General features: G+C 40.6%; 1 protein-coding gene across 2 annotated transcripts in view; it reads left to right on the top strand.

Moving 5' to 3' along the window:
* Positions 1–16004, top strand: part of ctnnd2a (catenin (cadherin-associated protein), delta 2a) — a 227030-nt gene that overhangs the window by 29048 nt on the left and 181978 nt on the right. For both annotated transcript variants that reach the window (XM_029457760.1, XM_029457761.1), the window contains one exon: positions 1427–1557. In XM_029457760.1, the coding sequence (XP_029313620.1) occupies positions 1429–1557 (129 nt within the window). In that variant the 5' untranslated portion in view covers positions 1427–1428. The remainder of the gene's footprint in view (positions 1–1426; positions 1558–16004) is intronic.

Here is a 16004-nt window from a genome sequence, read left to right as displayed (position 1 = left end):
ATCTGAGGGTTTGTGCCTTTTTCTATCCATAAACTATCAGTTGACTAACCTAACTGAAAACAAAGGGGAATATATATAATAGCTGATCAGGTTTTTTTTTTTTTAAACATAGAGGTAATACAAAGAAAAACACTACCAACTAAACCACCAATTGACAAAACAGGATTATTAGCCTAACAGTATAAATACCTTTATAATTAACCAAAACAAAAGCACTAAACCAGATCCCCCCCTTGATGTGGTGGCCACTTGGTACATTTTGATTGGCCACTTCCTGTATTTAGGAGCTCTGCTTTAGTGTTTCCCCTAGGTTTACTGCAATGATAGGGGAAACACTGGTGTGCTTGTTCTGCTCAGGCCTGACAAGATGTCCCTCCACCAGGTTTTACATGTAATCCATTTATATCAATGTAGTATCTAAGCTATTCATCATCTTTTATCTTTTTACTGATATGTGTGCAAGTGCATATGGTCAAAAGGTCAACAAACTAAATTACTAGAAAAATGTACTTTTAAGTGTAAACTATAATGAAAACTAAGGTTTATGCAGGACGGCCATCGACCTTTAAACCAGCTGTGTAGCAGCAGGTGTGACCATCACATTATTATTATTTGTCTTCTATCTGGTAGAATATTATACTCTATACAAACTCATACAACGTTTTGGAGCTACGGCTCCTGAAAGGCTTTGGGGAAGTAAAGAGTATAATGTGGCAGTCAGTCATTTACACTGTGAGCTAAAACTGGAGTAGGTTATTTTTAGCCTATACTGTATTTGTTCATGTTTGGCAAATTGGCACCATTGATAGTGTCATTACTTTGATATTGAAGAAAACTCAAAAATCTGATGGTTCATGTATCATATCTGTGTTCAGATATGACCGAGTTATGACTCCGAGAAGGAATACAAATGTTGACGCAAATTGGCAATAGACAAAGGGTTTTTGTCTCCTCAGTTTGAAAACATCTAAAGACTCAGCACCAGGTCATTTACCAAATTCTATTATTTGTATCTGAAGTGAAATTCAATTGAAGAAGAAATACACTGAGTAGCTACAACTGTACACAGATGGGAAAACATTTAGATTATTTTATTAGGCAACTTAGTACAAACATGATGATCTGCTGACATTAGTGATGCTCTATGTGAAAAATGGACTATATAACAGAAATGCGATCAATGTTGAACACCAATACTGTTGCTACAGTATGTTTCTCCAATTCATGGAATTGATTTGATTTGGTGGCAGCAGAGGTCTCCACCCTCGAACAAAGTAGATTTCTTGAGCTGACTGTAGGCGTAAAAACTGGATTGATATTGACCCATTTTTACTTAAAACTTTTTACAGTTTTAAAACATTGTACTTTTCAAAAACAGCAAGCAACTTTATCATGTTTCTTCTTTGTGTGGGTTTTTTCATATTAGCAATGCCGGTGCCAGAGCAGCCTGCGGAGCAGGAGAAAGGGGCCATGGTTGCCCCTGTGATGCCAGCCTCCAATGGAGAAAGATCTGAGACGGAGACGACGTCCTCCATCCTCGCCTCTGTCAAAGAGCAGGTAGGACATTTCCGATGTTCATGTTTGTTGTACATGTGCCAAACCTCTATTGTGCTTAACTTTGATAAGAAAGGCACATTTTCGCTCTTTCCTCTTCTCTCCCCTCATAGCCCTTAAAGAGCTTGCTGTGAAGCGGGTCAGGAGGTTGTCGCTGTTATTCAGGAAAAAGGCGCTCCGCTGCTTTAAAGTGTTTAAAAGAAACCAAGGATTGATTGGTGCCAAGGGAATACGAGAGGGTAATGGATGGAAATGATGGAGATTAAGGGGCGAGAGCTGTAGCCAAGTAGACATGATTGAAAAAGTCATTAAAATCAAGGCAGTTACTCGACGGTGAGCATTAGAAGGTAGCTGCAGCGCTGTAAGAGGACTGGACCATGATGCTGCCTGTGTTCAGGTTATCAGGAGGAATGGTAAAGAGGCAAGGAAAGGAGGACATAGAGAGGGGAAGGGGAGTTGGCATTTGAAAGTGAGTGGGTTGGTTTGGTGTGAGAAAGGAGGGATTTGCTGGTTTCCATTGGAAGCTACTGAGAAGAAGAGGGAGAGACAAGTAAAGGAAAGATTGAAGGGAAAGTAGCTTTGTTAGTTTGATTAATTCAGTTCGATGCAGGATTTTCAACATCAAAGGTTACTGTATGGCATGTGTGGTAGTTTTTTGTGTTGTGTAAGCTTGCACAGTTATATCAGGCTTCTGTGTTTATTTGATACTTTATTGAAGTATAAAACAAACAACCTCACAGAAACATGTGCATGACCCTAGCTTGATGAAAAGACATTCTGAGTGATAACAACCTTGCGTTCTCATTAATTACATCTTTTACATGATTTGTGTTTAGCCTTGGACTTATTCCTTTGCGTAATGGCATTCTATTTCATTTGGATTTAGCTCATCAGCACATGCAATACACCATAGATTTATCATTTGGCCAATCTATATTGACTCTGAAGTTCTCCTTAATTTAATTCCACAAAATATTCCATTTACCTTTACCGGGTGAAGGACAAGTACTGATGGCAATTTAAGCTTTTCCTTTGCAAATGGCATTCATTTGTGTTTTTTCTCAACCAGAGAACCTCAGTGCTCTCACATTGCTGAATCACTGGAGCATGCATGGGTTAGTCAGACCCATGCTTTGGACCAGATTTGAACCTGCAGCCCCCCCCCCCCCTGTTGGGAGAGCAAATGTACTGAAGTTATCCAAAAGGGAATACTACACAGACATGTAGCCCTTGTTTAAGCCTTATTTTCTTCTGCTGTGTGACAGCAACAAAAACTCCTCCCCTGAGGAGATGGTTTTTTTGAAAACTCTAAATGAGTTCCTTGTTCTGTCATCACAAGGCAACACAAATGCATTTGCATTCAGGTTTTTGAGCAACATGGGTTTTATGTTACAATAAACTTAATCAGCTCTACATGGCAGAACTTTAGAGGGAAAATGCTGCTGGAATATATTTTGTTTTCTACCATCAGAAAATGTGTCCGTGCTCGAACTGTATTGAATCGTTGAAGCATACCTGATTTAGTCAGATCCATGCAGCTTTACGGATCCACACCATACTAAAGAAACCTTGATACAAGGTTGAGAGTTGAAAAATAACCACCAGTGTGTACTTTACTCTATCGCTGTAGGAGTTTTCATCCTTTTCCTTGACCCACACCTTTTTATATCCATCCATCGTCTTTTTACATCCTGTTTAAAGAAATGCACTAGATGGTACATTCTCCTTTATTTCTCTTTGGAGACTTATTAGATGCAGCTGGATGGATACCAGTAGTTGTCTAATCAATTAGACGATTGACTAGCTATTTTGATAACCAATTAATCGTTTTTTCATAAAGAAATGGCAGAAATTGCTGTTTTTAGCCTTTCAAATATGGAGACTTCCTGCTTTTCTCTGTTCTGTATCATATCAAACTGAATCTTCTGAAATCTTCACCTTCATCTTGGACTTTGAGAAACTCGGATGGACTGTTTTCTGACATTTTATAGATCAAACGATTACATTTCATTTAGCTGACGCTTTTGTCCCAAGCGACTTACAATAAGTGCAACCAATCACAATGATACAACTCTGGACAGTAAGTATCTTGCAGGTACATTATCTTAAAATAGGTGCAATCATTTTAAGTGCAGAACAATAGCTTCAAATAAGCTATGTAACTGCAACATACAGAAATATGATTTTTATTTTATTTTTTTTTATTATTGTTGGCCAAGGTGCTGTTTTCAGTCAGGTGGGTTTTCAGTCAGTGGCGGAAGGTGTGAAGACTTTCTGCTGACATGACATCAATGGGGAGCTCGTTCCACCATTTTGGAACCAGGATAGCAAACAGGCGGTTATATTTGAGCGGTCTCTGGGTCCCACTCGCAGTGAGCTGATATGCCGATGCAGAGCGAAGTGAGCAAGGTGGGGTGTTTGGTTTGAGCTTGGCCTGGATTAATTGATTAATCGAGAAAATAATCGACAGATTTATCGATAATGAAAATAATCGTTAGTTGCAGCCGTTCCTCCAGGTGCTCTGTTGGAGCTGATTAGCAGCCAGCAGTAGAAAACTGTGGCTCTACTGAGTCATTACCAAATATAAATGAGTCTACAGTAACTACATTAGTAATGCTTTAGAAACAATAATTGAAAAATTAACAATCAATTTCACAGATCAGAGAGGCAAGAAAACTGTCATTTCACCACAAATAGTATTGGCACTCACATTTGGTGTGTGTGTGTGTGTGTGTCCTGTTGTCATGTCTGTACACTCGTCTCACCGGGATACATCTATTGCATTGATTTAGTTTTTTTAATAAATCCTTGAACCAACAGTTTCAAAGAAAGCACATATTTAATTTGTTTTTCAGGTTCCACAAACCTTCAAAACCTTTTCAAAACATTATTGATAATTCCACAATTGCTGCCAACTAGAAACTATTTGTTGCAAATGAGTTGTTGCTAGAATTTCAGGAGACACAAGGTCTACGGTCTCTCTCCACCTCCCTATTGCTGTTCCTCTGTTTGCCATCCTACAGAGTTGCTTGTAGATAAGGTAGTGTGTATGTATATGATACACTTGTTATCATCAGGTCTATTTGCACAACACCGTGATATTTCATGAATAATACCACACCAGGCGCATATATAATGTCTGCATATAGTAATTGATGGTATGAACAACACTGAAGTGTGGTTTAATATGTCCTATCAGCATTTCTTAAATATAGAACATATTTTTAATTTCTACCTCGTCCACAATGTTTGCGTTTTGTTGTTTGTTTGTATTGTTTGTATGTTCATGTTAGTGAAAGGATTTCCAACCATGTTAGCCCCTGTGTTTATTTAAAGGTTTCAAGTATAAGACACATTTATAATGGGAAGTAGTTTGAAAATGACTTTATGCAGTATTCAGTAAGTGTACGGAGATGATGGTGATATAGATGGACTGTCTGCGACGCCACTCGTAGGTTTATGTTGATGTTTTGAGGCTCTGAATCAGGCTTACTTGCTTTTGACTTTGCCAGTTAAGGCCCTGTCACACATATCCGTATGACAGAAACGTATGTCTGCGCATACGAAATATCGGCAACAGGTTGATATAAATTCAGGGTAAGTTGTGATCGTTTGAAGGACGCAGACGATACGCCGAACACGCCAGACATACGGCCCTGTCACACAGTTCTGTATGGCAGAAACATGCCGGCGTATATGAAAATTAGCTTAAAAAGTCAGAGTCCAAATACGTCCATCTTTTCCACAGCGGTGTAGCTGATGTATACATAACGAATACATAACAAATTATTATACGCATGTCAAACATATTGATAGCGTATCACTTACCTATTTAAAACATATCAGAGCGTCTGGCCAACGGAGCTGCAAAAGTGCCATTTGATTCATGTCATGCTGATGCTGGAGAACGTCTAGAATGTACTCTTGTCGCAGCCTCTCAGCATCCTCCATGCTCTCTGATGCTGGGTTGATGATGGGTTGATGTATTCATCAAGACGTGCTGTGAAGAAGTGAGGATGAGCTACTCACAGGGACCCATTATACTATATTCAAACCCCAATAAGCTTCCAAAACGCTAGCTAAACGCTAGCTGTACTGTAGAAACACGTTTAATGAGTTACTCCGTCGTCAGGCATCATCTTAACATAGGGTAGGAATAGGTTATCCACTCGTTATCAATAAATTGGCTGTAGGCCAACGTAGCCGACGTAGCCTATATCTAACGTACCTCTAACGTAGTCACGTAGGTATTCACGTAGGTATTTACGTAGGTAAGTATTCACGTACGTATTCATGTAGGTAAATATTCAACTACGTATTCCGTATTCACGTATGTCTAACGTCACGTAACGTCTGCATATCTTATGAAGCACACGTCAGGTACGTCCGGTAATTGTGAACATGCTCAAAACATCAGCGTTCAACAACGCACCCCAGCGTAACACAGTGAGCTCTTAACGAATACTACTTATATCTTACCTTATATCAATGTAAACCAGCGTGTTGCCGATATTTCGTATACGTCATATTTTTGTATACGTTATGCATTCGTTGGGTATTTGTCTGATACATTTTGTATAAGTAAGTGATACTCTATCAATAGGTTAGACATGCGTATCTGTATATGTTCACTTTTCCGATCCGATGAAAAGTTGGACGTATTTGGACTCTGACAAATTTTCATATACGCCAGCATACGTTTCTGCCATACGGATATGTGTGACAGGGACTTTAGTGTGCCAGAAAATCCATATTTGTGAAACGGGACGGATCTTGAGTATAATTGAGGTGATAAAAGCATGTTGCTACTGCAAAATATTCAGTTTATACTGTATATCTTTCCCTCTCTTTTCTGAACTTGGCAGATGCGTCACCACAGTAGTATTGTATATTTTTGTTGTTTTTCCTCTGCGAGTTGTTGATAACTCAAATTGAATGTATTTAAGTCAAAAAAGCTCAACAGGAAATGTGCTTCATGCCAAATCTCCACATTCTCAGATAAATGTCAACTGACTATCTCTCTTGTTAGATTTTTCATATTTAACGGCTTCTGTGTTACAGTTGGAGCCATTTGAGTTTCTCAAGAAGCTTTTGCACTATGTTGCATCATGTCTTGCCTCAGGAGAGCTCCACAGAGACCAATTTAACCAGAGCTGATTTGCTCTACAATCTATCAGTTCTCTGCATATTTTCATTTAGCTGGAATTAATGTCTGTTTCTAGAATAAACCCCAGCAATTTAACCTTGTTTCTTGCTAAATTATAATCTGCATGTTGTTCATGTTTTGCTTTCTTTGCCCTGACTGATACTGATACGAGTTTAATGAAAGCTTTTATATTTTCTGTTCTAAACACCCAACAGCCAGTTAAGCTTTCCTGAGAAAAATACTGATATTTTGTATTTTTCATCTCCACATTTTAGCATCTAGCCAATTTTTTGTTTTCAAATTACTTTCGATTGATAGATTATGGCCATTGGTGTTATGGGTTGGTAAGCAATTATGCACTCTTTCAAGATAGAATAAAGGCTACAGGGGAAAAGTGATAAGTTATTGAGCAGCCATAGAAAAGAACATGGTGTGGGTGTTAAACATTCTAATTTAAGAGATGACCAAAGCTTTTTATATCAGGATGCTGTCTTTTTAATGAAGTGAAATCAAACCTTTTTTTCCCAAGTAATTATTTTGTGCTTTTATTACCTCTGCCAAGGAAGTCAAGTTTTCGGCTTGGTTTGTCCATCTGTTTGTCTGTCAGCAGGATTACAGAAAAACTCCCCGATATTTATGAAACTTGGTGGAAGGGTTTAGCGTGGGCCAAGGAAGAATCCATACAATGTTGGAGTGGATTCAAATCATGGGTGGGGGGGATAAACAATGTGTTTTTAGCACCAATGTTATTTCCACATTACAACTTAAAGCTGATGAACACACCGAAGTTAGAAGAATAACTTCCCATCTTGGAAAATGGGACCATCCTAGGAACATGAGCCAAGCACCCCCTTTTATGGGAACATGCACAGAGCCTGATGAAGCAAATTGGTTGAAAGCATTTGGATTTCCATACCAAAACATGCCAAAACAGTCCTCATTTATAATATACAGCAAACATTTCATCATTTTTTATCATGTGCAATATTCATTGTCATCATTAATTTTTTCAGGGTCATTGAGAAAGTTGTAGTCTTTCACTTTGCGTACTTGAAAGGAGTATAATGTATTCCATCCTCCAGACTGCTTTTCTTTGCTGGAGTTTGAGTGTACTTCATTGGCCTTTTAGAGTGATCTGAAAACTCTTTCTTTCTACTACTTCCACTAACATGCTTTCACTAAGCTTGACTTCTGTGCTGGTTATTCACTGTACATATTCTCAACACTCCAACACGTATAGAAGTTTCTTTTAAAAGTAATTTTATGTAGGTGTCTGTGTTGTTCACAGCTTGCTCTCCCAGTAAACTTGTGTAGGTGTGTGTCCTAATAGACTTCTCTGCCTCACCGTCCGTCTCTGCCTCTCCTATTCTCTCCCTCTTCTATTCTCTCCCCTTTATCGATACCCTGTCTATTGCTGCAGTTGACAGCTGTGTTTTGCACCTGTGAAAAATGAACTCTGTCTCAGGGTCAAAATGATAGGGAAGAAATTAATCCTCCCACACGCCCACGACTATTTAATCCAGCAGCTGATGAGAAACCTTGTGTCTCCTGTTAAATTCTCACATGTCACAAACAGGATGAATGGTTTATTCCAGTTGACAGCAATTGTGAAATGATCAATAATGTTTTGAAAGGGTTTCCTTGATTTGTGGAACCTCAAATGTATGACACGGAAGACCATGTACATCTTCAATGCATGCAAAAGAAATTGGAAAATTGTAAAGTTTCTCGTTGCCATAACAGCATAAAGCGTACTCTTTCTGCGGTTAGCTCTGGAATTATAATGTCATACCATCTTACAGCTAGAACTTTGACAGCACATTCAGAGAGTGGATGTGCTGGTTCAAAGCTTTTTGTGCTTTGAACCTATCTGCCAGCGGTTTTCAGGCTGAAAATTGGGTTTTGTGCCTTTTTCACTCTGCGTGTCCTCAGTGTCCTTCAACATTTGTCTCTTTCTCTGTGCCAGTGTAGGAACAGATCATTTAGCCTTTGTGTGTGTGTGTGTGTGTGTGTGTGTGTGTGTGTGTGTGTGTGTGTGTGTGTGTGTGTGTGTCGGGATGTGGGTGTGTGTGTGTGTGTTTGTGTGTTGGTATGTGGGTGGGGGTGGGTGTGTGTCTTGTTGATAAGTACATTGTAATCCAAGAGATGGTTGTCTGTTAGGTAGGAAGGAACTCGTCTAGCTCTGCCAGTAAACACACTCAGCAGGAAAGAATGGGAGACATGGATGCTCTTTATGCACATGCACACACGCACGCACACAGATATTGGATAACACTGTGAAGCCATACCTGTTATACTGCAGTGAAGCAGGTTTTCAGCAGTCTCCTTCTCACTCATTCATTCAGTAGAGAGCAGTGCTGTGTGTGTGTGTGTGTATCCAGTCTTACAGCTCGTTTCAGCAGCCTTCTGGTCACCTGACTGACTCACAAATGCCAGGTGCAGTTTAATGTAATGTATTCCTGATGATGACTTGTGGCTTTTAGATAAAGCTAAAAGCTGCCAAGGTGACTTGTAATGATTTTTATGTAAGCTTGAGTGGGAGGTCTGTCACGATAGCAATATCTCCTTGCCATTTACTCACTGAGAGAGCATCTGTGGGAGACTGGGGCAGAACAGTGTTCAGCTGTCTCACCCTGGCTGTGGCTGTGGAAGAATTATTACTTGGGCCGAAGGCTGTTCTCTTTGGCCCCATTGTTGTTGTGTGTAGTTGAGTGTGTGTGTGTGCGTGCATAAGCTTGAGGTTGTGTCTGCCAGTGGTGCTACAATGTTCCATTTAGTCAACATCATCCAAGCAGCACCCCCACTGTACTGTCACCATCATCATAACTGGCAGCTGGCAGGCTACATGCTACTGCAGCTGCCATCCTTTGGGCCAAACAGAGAGAGCAGGAGAGGTAGGAAGATGTGGGTCGAGAGAGAGGGGAAAGGACAGAGGACACAGGTAGAAGATGCTGAGATTGGGAGAATGCTATTGGTGGGTTATAAATTAAATGAGAAAGGGCGAAAGAAAAACAGGAATGGACGGCATGAGAGAGAGAGAGGGAGAGAGAGTGCAAAGACAAAGAGAGCTGAGTTTCAGTGGCAGCCATCCAATACCCAGCACTCTGAGACAACTACCAAACCAGACTTGCCAATTACCGTTTGAAGGTCAATCAGTGAAAGTGGAATCACAGCACAATGCTGTTTGTACACTCTGTGGCTGGGATAAATGATCCAATACAAACACTCTAAGACTTCTGGGAAGCTTACCAGAAACTAAAACTTTCTCAACCTCAGTGAAAACCTTTCCATCAAAGCTGATGAACAAGTGCGTGCTTACAGCTTTATAGAAATAGTTCTCCCTCAACTGCAGTTTGTGTTGATAATTTCAAAAAGCCAGTTGCAGGACATGCTCTTTGCCTTTGCTGCAGGTGCCGCCTCTGTTAGCAGCCAGAGCCAAATCTAAGTCAATGAATGTACTCAGTATTGATTCCGTACTATATGACCAGAGTAACAACTGCAGCCAATCTTTCACACCATTTTCATTGCTGTTGTGAACAGCCAATGTTCCTTTAAAACCCTACTTTTTTTATTTTAATTAGTTGTCTTGAAGTTAAACAGTATACCTCATCTAAAATTGTCTACATTGGAAAGTGCGTAGTTTACGGCTTACTGCTTACCACAGTGTTTCCCACAGGATTTTGAGAGACTGTGGTGGGTGTAGATGGTCCGTGGTCAATGCATTAATCAGGTGTTGGTTGCAAATAATTTCTGGTTAATTCATAATTTTGTGCTCTATAAACAATTTAAAACAATAAAAATGTTTTTTATAGACATACACTGCACCTACACACACAGACACACGCACACACACACACACGCACACACACACACACACACACACACACACACACACACACACACACACACACACACACACACACACACACACACACACACACACACCTTTCCAGATACATGTACACACTCTGCACTGCACATTCACAGACATTTAGCTTCCCACTGTCTGCATATAATATTTTACAGATCTCTCTCTCTTCAGTTTATTGTATGTACATAGTGTTTTTAAAATGTATTTTTTCATATTTATTTATACCTTGTGTTTCCCTGTAAAGTTCAGAGTGGAAGGCAAATTAAGAATTGTATTATCCAGGGAAACTTGATTTTAACTGTGCATAACACAACAAAAGCTTTGACTTGATATGAATAGTGATGACACTGTAAAAAAGTCAAACCTACAAAGCATGGTGAACTGGATGGGATCCTTGTTTCAAGGTGGTTCAGGTGGGTTGCTGGCATTGGTGCAGACTGCTGACGCACTGTCCGCTGTGGTTGACGGTTGTGCTGGGAGAGGGGGGCCCAGTCCCTGCCAGCGAATCCACGGCCCCGGCAAGCGTAGATATCTGGGTGAGGCGTGCGGTAAAGCTGAAGGCCGGATGCTGCGAGTCACCTTCAGCCCCAGGCGGCCGGGCTATTGACGAGCGCATTTCCTCTGCAGCAGTGCCGCGATGCTGCAGAGGAAATGCACTCGTCAATGGCCCGCCAGCCCACCCGTTGAGAAGTGTAATGATATTTTTGGTTAATTTGATTCACAGTCTAGGTAATTAATGGGAAACAGTGATGCCAGGCACAGTGACACTTGGCATCCTCCTTGTAGCTGCACTGATTTAATTTTTTATAAATGAGGTGTTGGGAGCTAGAAAAATCAAGAATAGTGTGAAAACAATGAGATGGAAAACATTTTTCTCAGTTGTTATTCAGTAATCAATCAATCATTTCAATCAATCAATCATTTCAATCAATCAAACTGTATTTATAGAGCATTTTTCATATACAAAAAAGGATAAAATAAAAATAATTTTGTTAGTTTTTAACCAGTTTTTAAATGATGTTCTACCGACTCATCGATGGCAGCAACGTTTGTCAATATCAACTACAAATAAATGAAAACTGGGTCAAAGTCTTCAGGTTTCCTCCATAATGCTCCAACAAGCTCAGACTCAATATTAATGTGTTCATTTGTTATGTGTCCATCGTCCCTTCCCAGAGTTATACCGGGTCATTTCTGAACGATGCAGAATCCTGTAGAACCAGAATGAACCATGACATTGTTAGAGAGGAAGTGTAATGAGGCGTGAAATCAATATGTACAATCCTGCCTCACCCGGGGCATGCTGGGTAATGGAGTGTCAGGAGCGCTTTGGAGCTGTTTTAATCACAGGGACCTTGGATTATCCACTCGTAAACAGGCTGGTTACTGCCAAAATACTACAACCCCCTGAGATGTGTGTGTGGTTGTGTGTGTGTGTGGTTGTGTATCTGTGATTACTTTTCACATAATTGAAGTATACTGTGAGTCCATATGTCCATACAACTGAGCAGTTTATTCATGCAGCTCTGTATGAATTTATTGTGAGAAGGATTGTGAGCCCACCAATATAAGTGTGTGGTCATGGCTCCTGTGTAATGCACCCCCCCACATATGCTACCCCACACTTATTTCTTCTCCCTCAACCAAGTTCTGTTTCATTAGCCGTCAACGCTGTGACAGAGCCCAATGCTGATCCTGCATGTAAAGTAAGAGCTCTTCCTGCTAATCACTAAGCCTGCACCCTACTCCATCCCCACCACAGAGTCCCACTACCATCTGCATGCTAATGCTACCTGAACCTCAAATCTAGCTCAGGCTTGCATTTGCCTGCATGCTGATGTACTTGTTAGTCCTATCCTGAATGCTAATATTTCAATAGCCAGCGGTCTAATGTGCATCCGTAATGCTAATAATATATTGAATTGGAATTACCTACAGGTAGCACTGTAATTTTAACACTAATGGTAACATTTTGCAGATAGCCTTTTACTCTCATCCCTTGAACAATAATGATCTGTTGGATTGCTGCCAGCATGAGGCAACAAATAAGACTCTTCTGGGATTATTCTGTAAAACCTACTTTAACACTAAAACCTGCCTAAATGACACACAGAGTCCAACATACGTTGGGCCAGTAGCCAGATTCCCAAACGGTTCACTGCTAGCAAAAGTAAAAAAGAAAAGAAATCAAATAATTTTCCAGACCTTGCTTCACAAGCGTCACACTGACTTTGCTCGTCTCTACAATACTGGGGATGTGAGTAAATGCACTGAATGAAGAGATACACAGGGTGGCTTGCTTAATTCAAAGAGGAAATTGCTGTCAATCAAAAAAAATAAAAAGCGTGTGTCTGTGTGTGTGTGTGTGTGTGTGTGTGTGGGGGGGGGGGTGTGTGTGTGTGTGTGTGTGGTAGAGACACCACTGCGTTGACAGCAAACAGCTGTTGCGGAGCAGAGAAGAACCTACAGTCCACGGGGCATGGCCTCCTGTGCTTGCAACTTATTAATCTTCCCATTGTGCAGCAAAACAAAGACAACATGTATTGCTTTGCTCAGTCATCCAGTGTAGAGAGAGTGCCAATGTGCGTCTTTAGAATCCGGAATTTAAAATTGTTTTTTTTATTTGTACCTTGATTCTTTGTGTTTTGGTTCTAATTTGAAACCAAGTTTCGGTTCCCTAGTTATTACTCCGCCTGTCTATGCTGTAGTGCTCTCTAGGGCTGAGCGGTACAGCCATGCGGTACAGCTATGCACTGGTAATGTTGGACTGAGCTTGCACCCTGGGGCTATGAGCGAGGCTTTGAAAACTGCACGGTGATGTATGAGAAAAGCATCGATTAATTGAACGCGTCTGTCAGGGCCCTTTGTTTACAGGCAAAGCTAAGCGTTGGGGGCAGACACCAGGGGAGATGTTCCTGTTGGATAGAAGTTGAGAAACATTGTTGCTAAGTCCTTCAGTTGCTACACCGTCCTCTCCCCATTACACAAAATATACCACAGACACAGGATATTTGAAGAGTACCTTTTCTATACAGGCTCCACACTACTTTCACTTCTCCATCTCCATTGTTTTCAGCAGTTTGTGTGGGTTACTACTTCACTGAAGCTTCTCCCTCTGTTGCCTCCCACTCTGCCTTCACAATTGCACTGTGCTAATGATGCAATGCTATTTATATCCCTTAAACAACTTTGGCTCTTCTTTTTTTAGCAGACTGGAATCATTTTAACTTTAGTCTGTGTACTACAATTCAAAGATTGACTTGTTCTTTACACGTGTTGTATCTGGTCATGTTGTCTGGCTGACATGATTAGAAAACATGAGACAGCCCCATGTGGTTAAGCTTTATCCGTATTTGAGAGGAAATAGGCCTTTCATTCTCCCCGAGTCCCTATCGATCTGAAAATGAGAAAATGGAAAGATTACTCTGTGATGGAAAGAGCCATTAGAAAGCTGGGGAGCTCAGAAAAAGTATTTATCAGTTCACTGACATTTTTTTACCTTATTTATCCAGGGAATGCATTCTGATTGTGCATGCTCTATTGAACAGGGCTCCACTATACATTTACTGTCTTCCAATTCAGTTGCTGGATCCTTCAAAGGCTGCAGTTATATAGAGAAAATAGGTCATAATGAGCTGACAAGGCCTGAGAGATGGGGCCCTCTTTAGCCTGAATTTGAAGGAATTTCCTGGTATATCCTTTGGACATTCGGTGAGTATACACCATCTCATGAGGCACCAGTTCAACCTGGCTTTTAGGTCCTATGACCCCAGTTTGTGGGACTCCAGCCTCTGAATTGGGACACAGAGTCAGACCTGGGAGCTCTACATTTCAAACAATCCTCTACTGTTGGACATTGAGCAGGTCCACTGGGGTAGATGGAGGTCAGGTGCCTTGCTTAAGGGCTCTTCTGTAATAATTGTTGAGGGAGCGTAGCGTGTTGCTCAATTGTATTCTCCTTTCATACCCATTTTGCTAACTCTTTGTTGACTACTGTACTGGCTTTGAACTGACTTAGAGGACACATTTGAGGGAATGTATGATCCTTCCTGTTGATCCGCAATCACATTTTATTGACCGACCAAGCCAGTGTTACTGCTGCACACCATGCTACAACACACGGAGTAGATATTCTTGACATCTGATTAACTCCTCTTGCATTAAGTCTTGAGGCCAGATTAAATTGATCACACGTGCTGGTTTTTGTCACATTCTCCAGTCACATGTTAAATTCTAAAATACATCAGTTAACACTTGATTGATAGAGACAAACACAGTAGTGGGGGTTGCATTAGACTTTCTGGTTGTCTGTCATTTTGACGGACAGGCAAATATGAACAATGCAATTTTACAAATATAGTTTTTTTCGGGCAGATGACTTCTCATGGCCGCTTTAATTTTGTCCTGAAGGTTGAACCCACGCTCTGCTGCCACACTGGGTACTGGAATTACCAGCGTCACTTCAGTCAAAGTTCTGAAGTAGGGGAACATTACTCCAAGGAAAGTGATCAGAAGTCGGCAAGACTCTCTGAATGTGGGATTTCCCCATCCTGCTAGCACTCTCTTCACCGGGAGGAAGTCCCGCAGCATGCGCTCCTACTGCACCGCTCTGTGATCTGTAGTGGTCCAAGGACTCCAGTCCGTTGCTCTTCAATGCGCTGTGAAATACTAAGTTATGGAAGATCCTCTGTGTTCTAATGTGTCAAAATGACAACCGACCTTCAGATTTTTTGTTTCTAAAGTGTTCTAAAGTTAAAGTGGTGATTTATTTTTTTATCGACGAGTGGTTTTATCAATGTGATTTTAATAAATCAACCCTTTATGAATATGTCAAAATGTAACAGCTAACTTTTATCAGCTTTGTTTTGCCATTTCATATTTGAAACTTGCACTTCTCCAGTTTGATCATAGAAGAGAATCACTGCTGGCAACATTAAGTTAAGCACCCATCCTAAGTTTACATCTTGCTATCTCCTACTCTAATGCTCTGTATCATTTTTGTTTGTTTAAAAAAAAGCAGACATAGTTGAGGGGAATTGTATTTATTATTATTAGAGTATCTCTTGCACTGTTTTAATGGTCCATACACATGCCCTTATTCCTGCTATATTATATAGCCTTATGTCCTCAACATATGATGTATGGCTTTGTGCCTACTATATGCAACATTACATCTCCATATGCTGTTCTGCAAAGTTTCTTCTTTGACTTCAGTTATCTCCACAGTCATATTCAGTGTAATATGTCACTGCACTACACTGCACAGCGCAGCAAGAACGTTCAGCTAACAGCTTTGCACGGCACCGTATAGCCTTCTCCCCTTGGCTTTCTAAATAGATAAATTATGATCACACTCCTCTGCAGTTGTCTGGCCGCCAGGGTTGACATATACACTGTAAAGAGACTGGCTAATGAAGAATGGCTCCGTCATTG

The sequence above is a fragment of the Cottoperca gobio genome, chromosome 20 (assembly GCF_900634415.1).
Source record: "Cottoperca gobio chromosome 20, fCotGob3.1, whole genome shotgun sequence".
NCBI classification, from domain to species: domain Eukaryota; kingdom Metazoa; phylum Chordata; class Actinopteri; order Perciformes; family Bovichtidae; genus Cottoperca; species Cottoperca gobio.
Note: the sequence above shows the minus strand (reverse complement) of the source record. Positions and strands in the feature narration are given on the sequence as shown.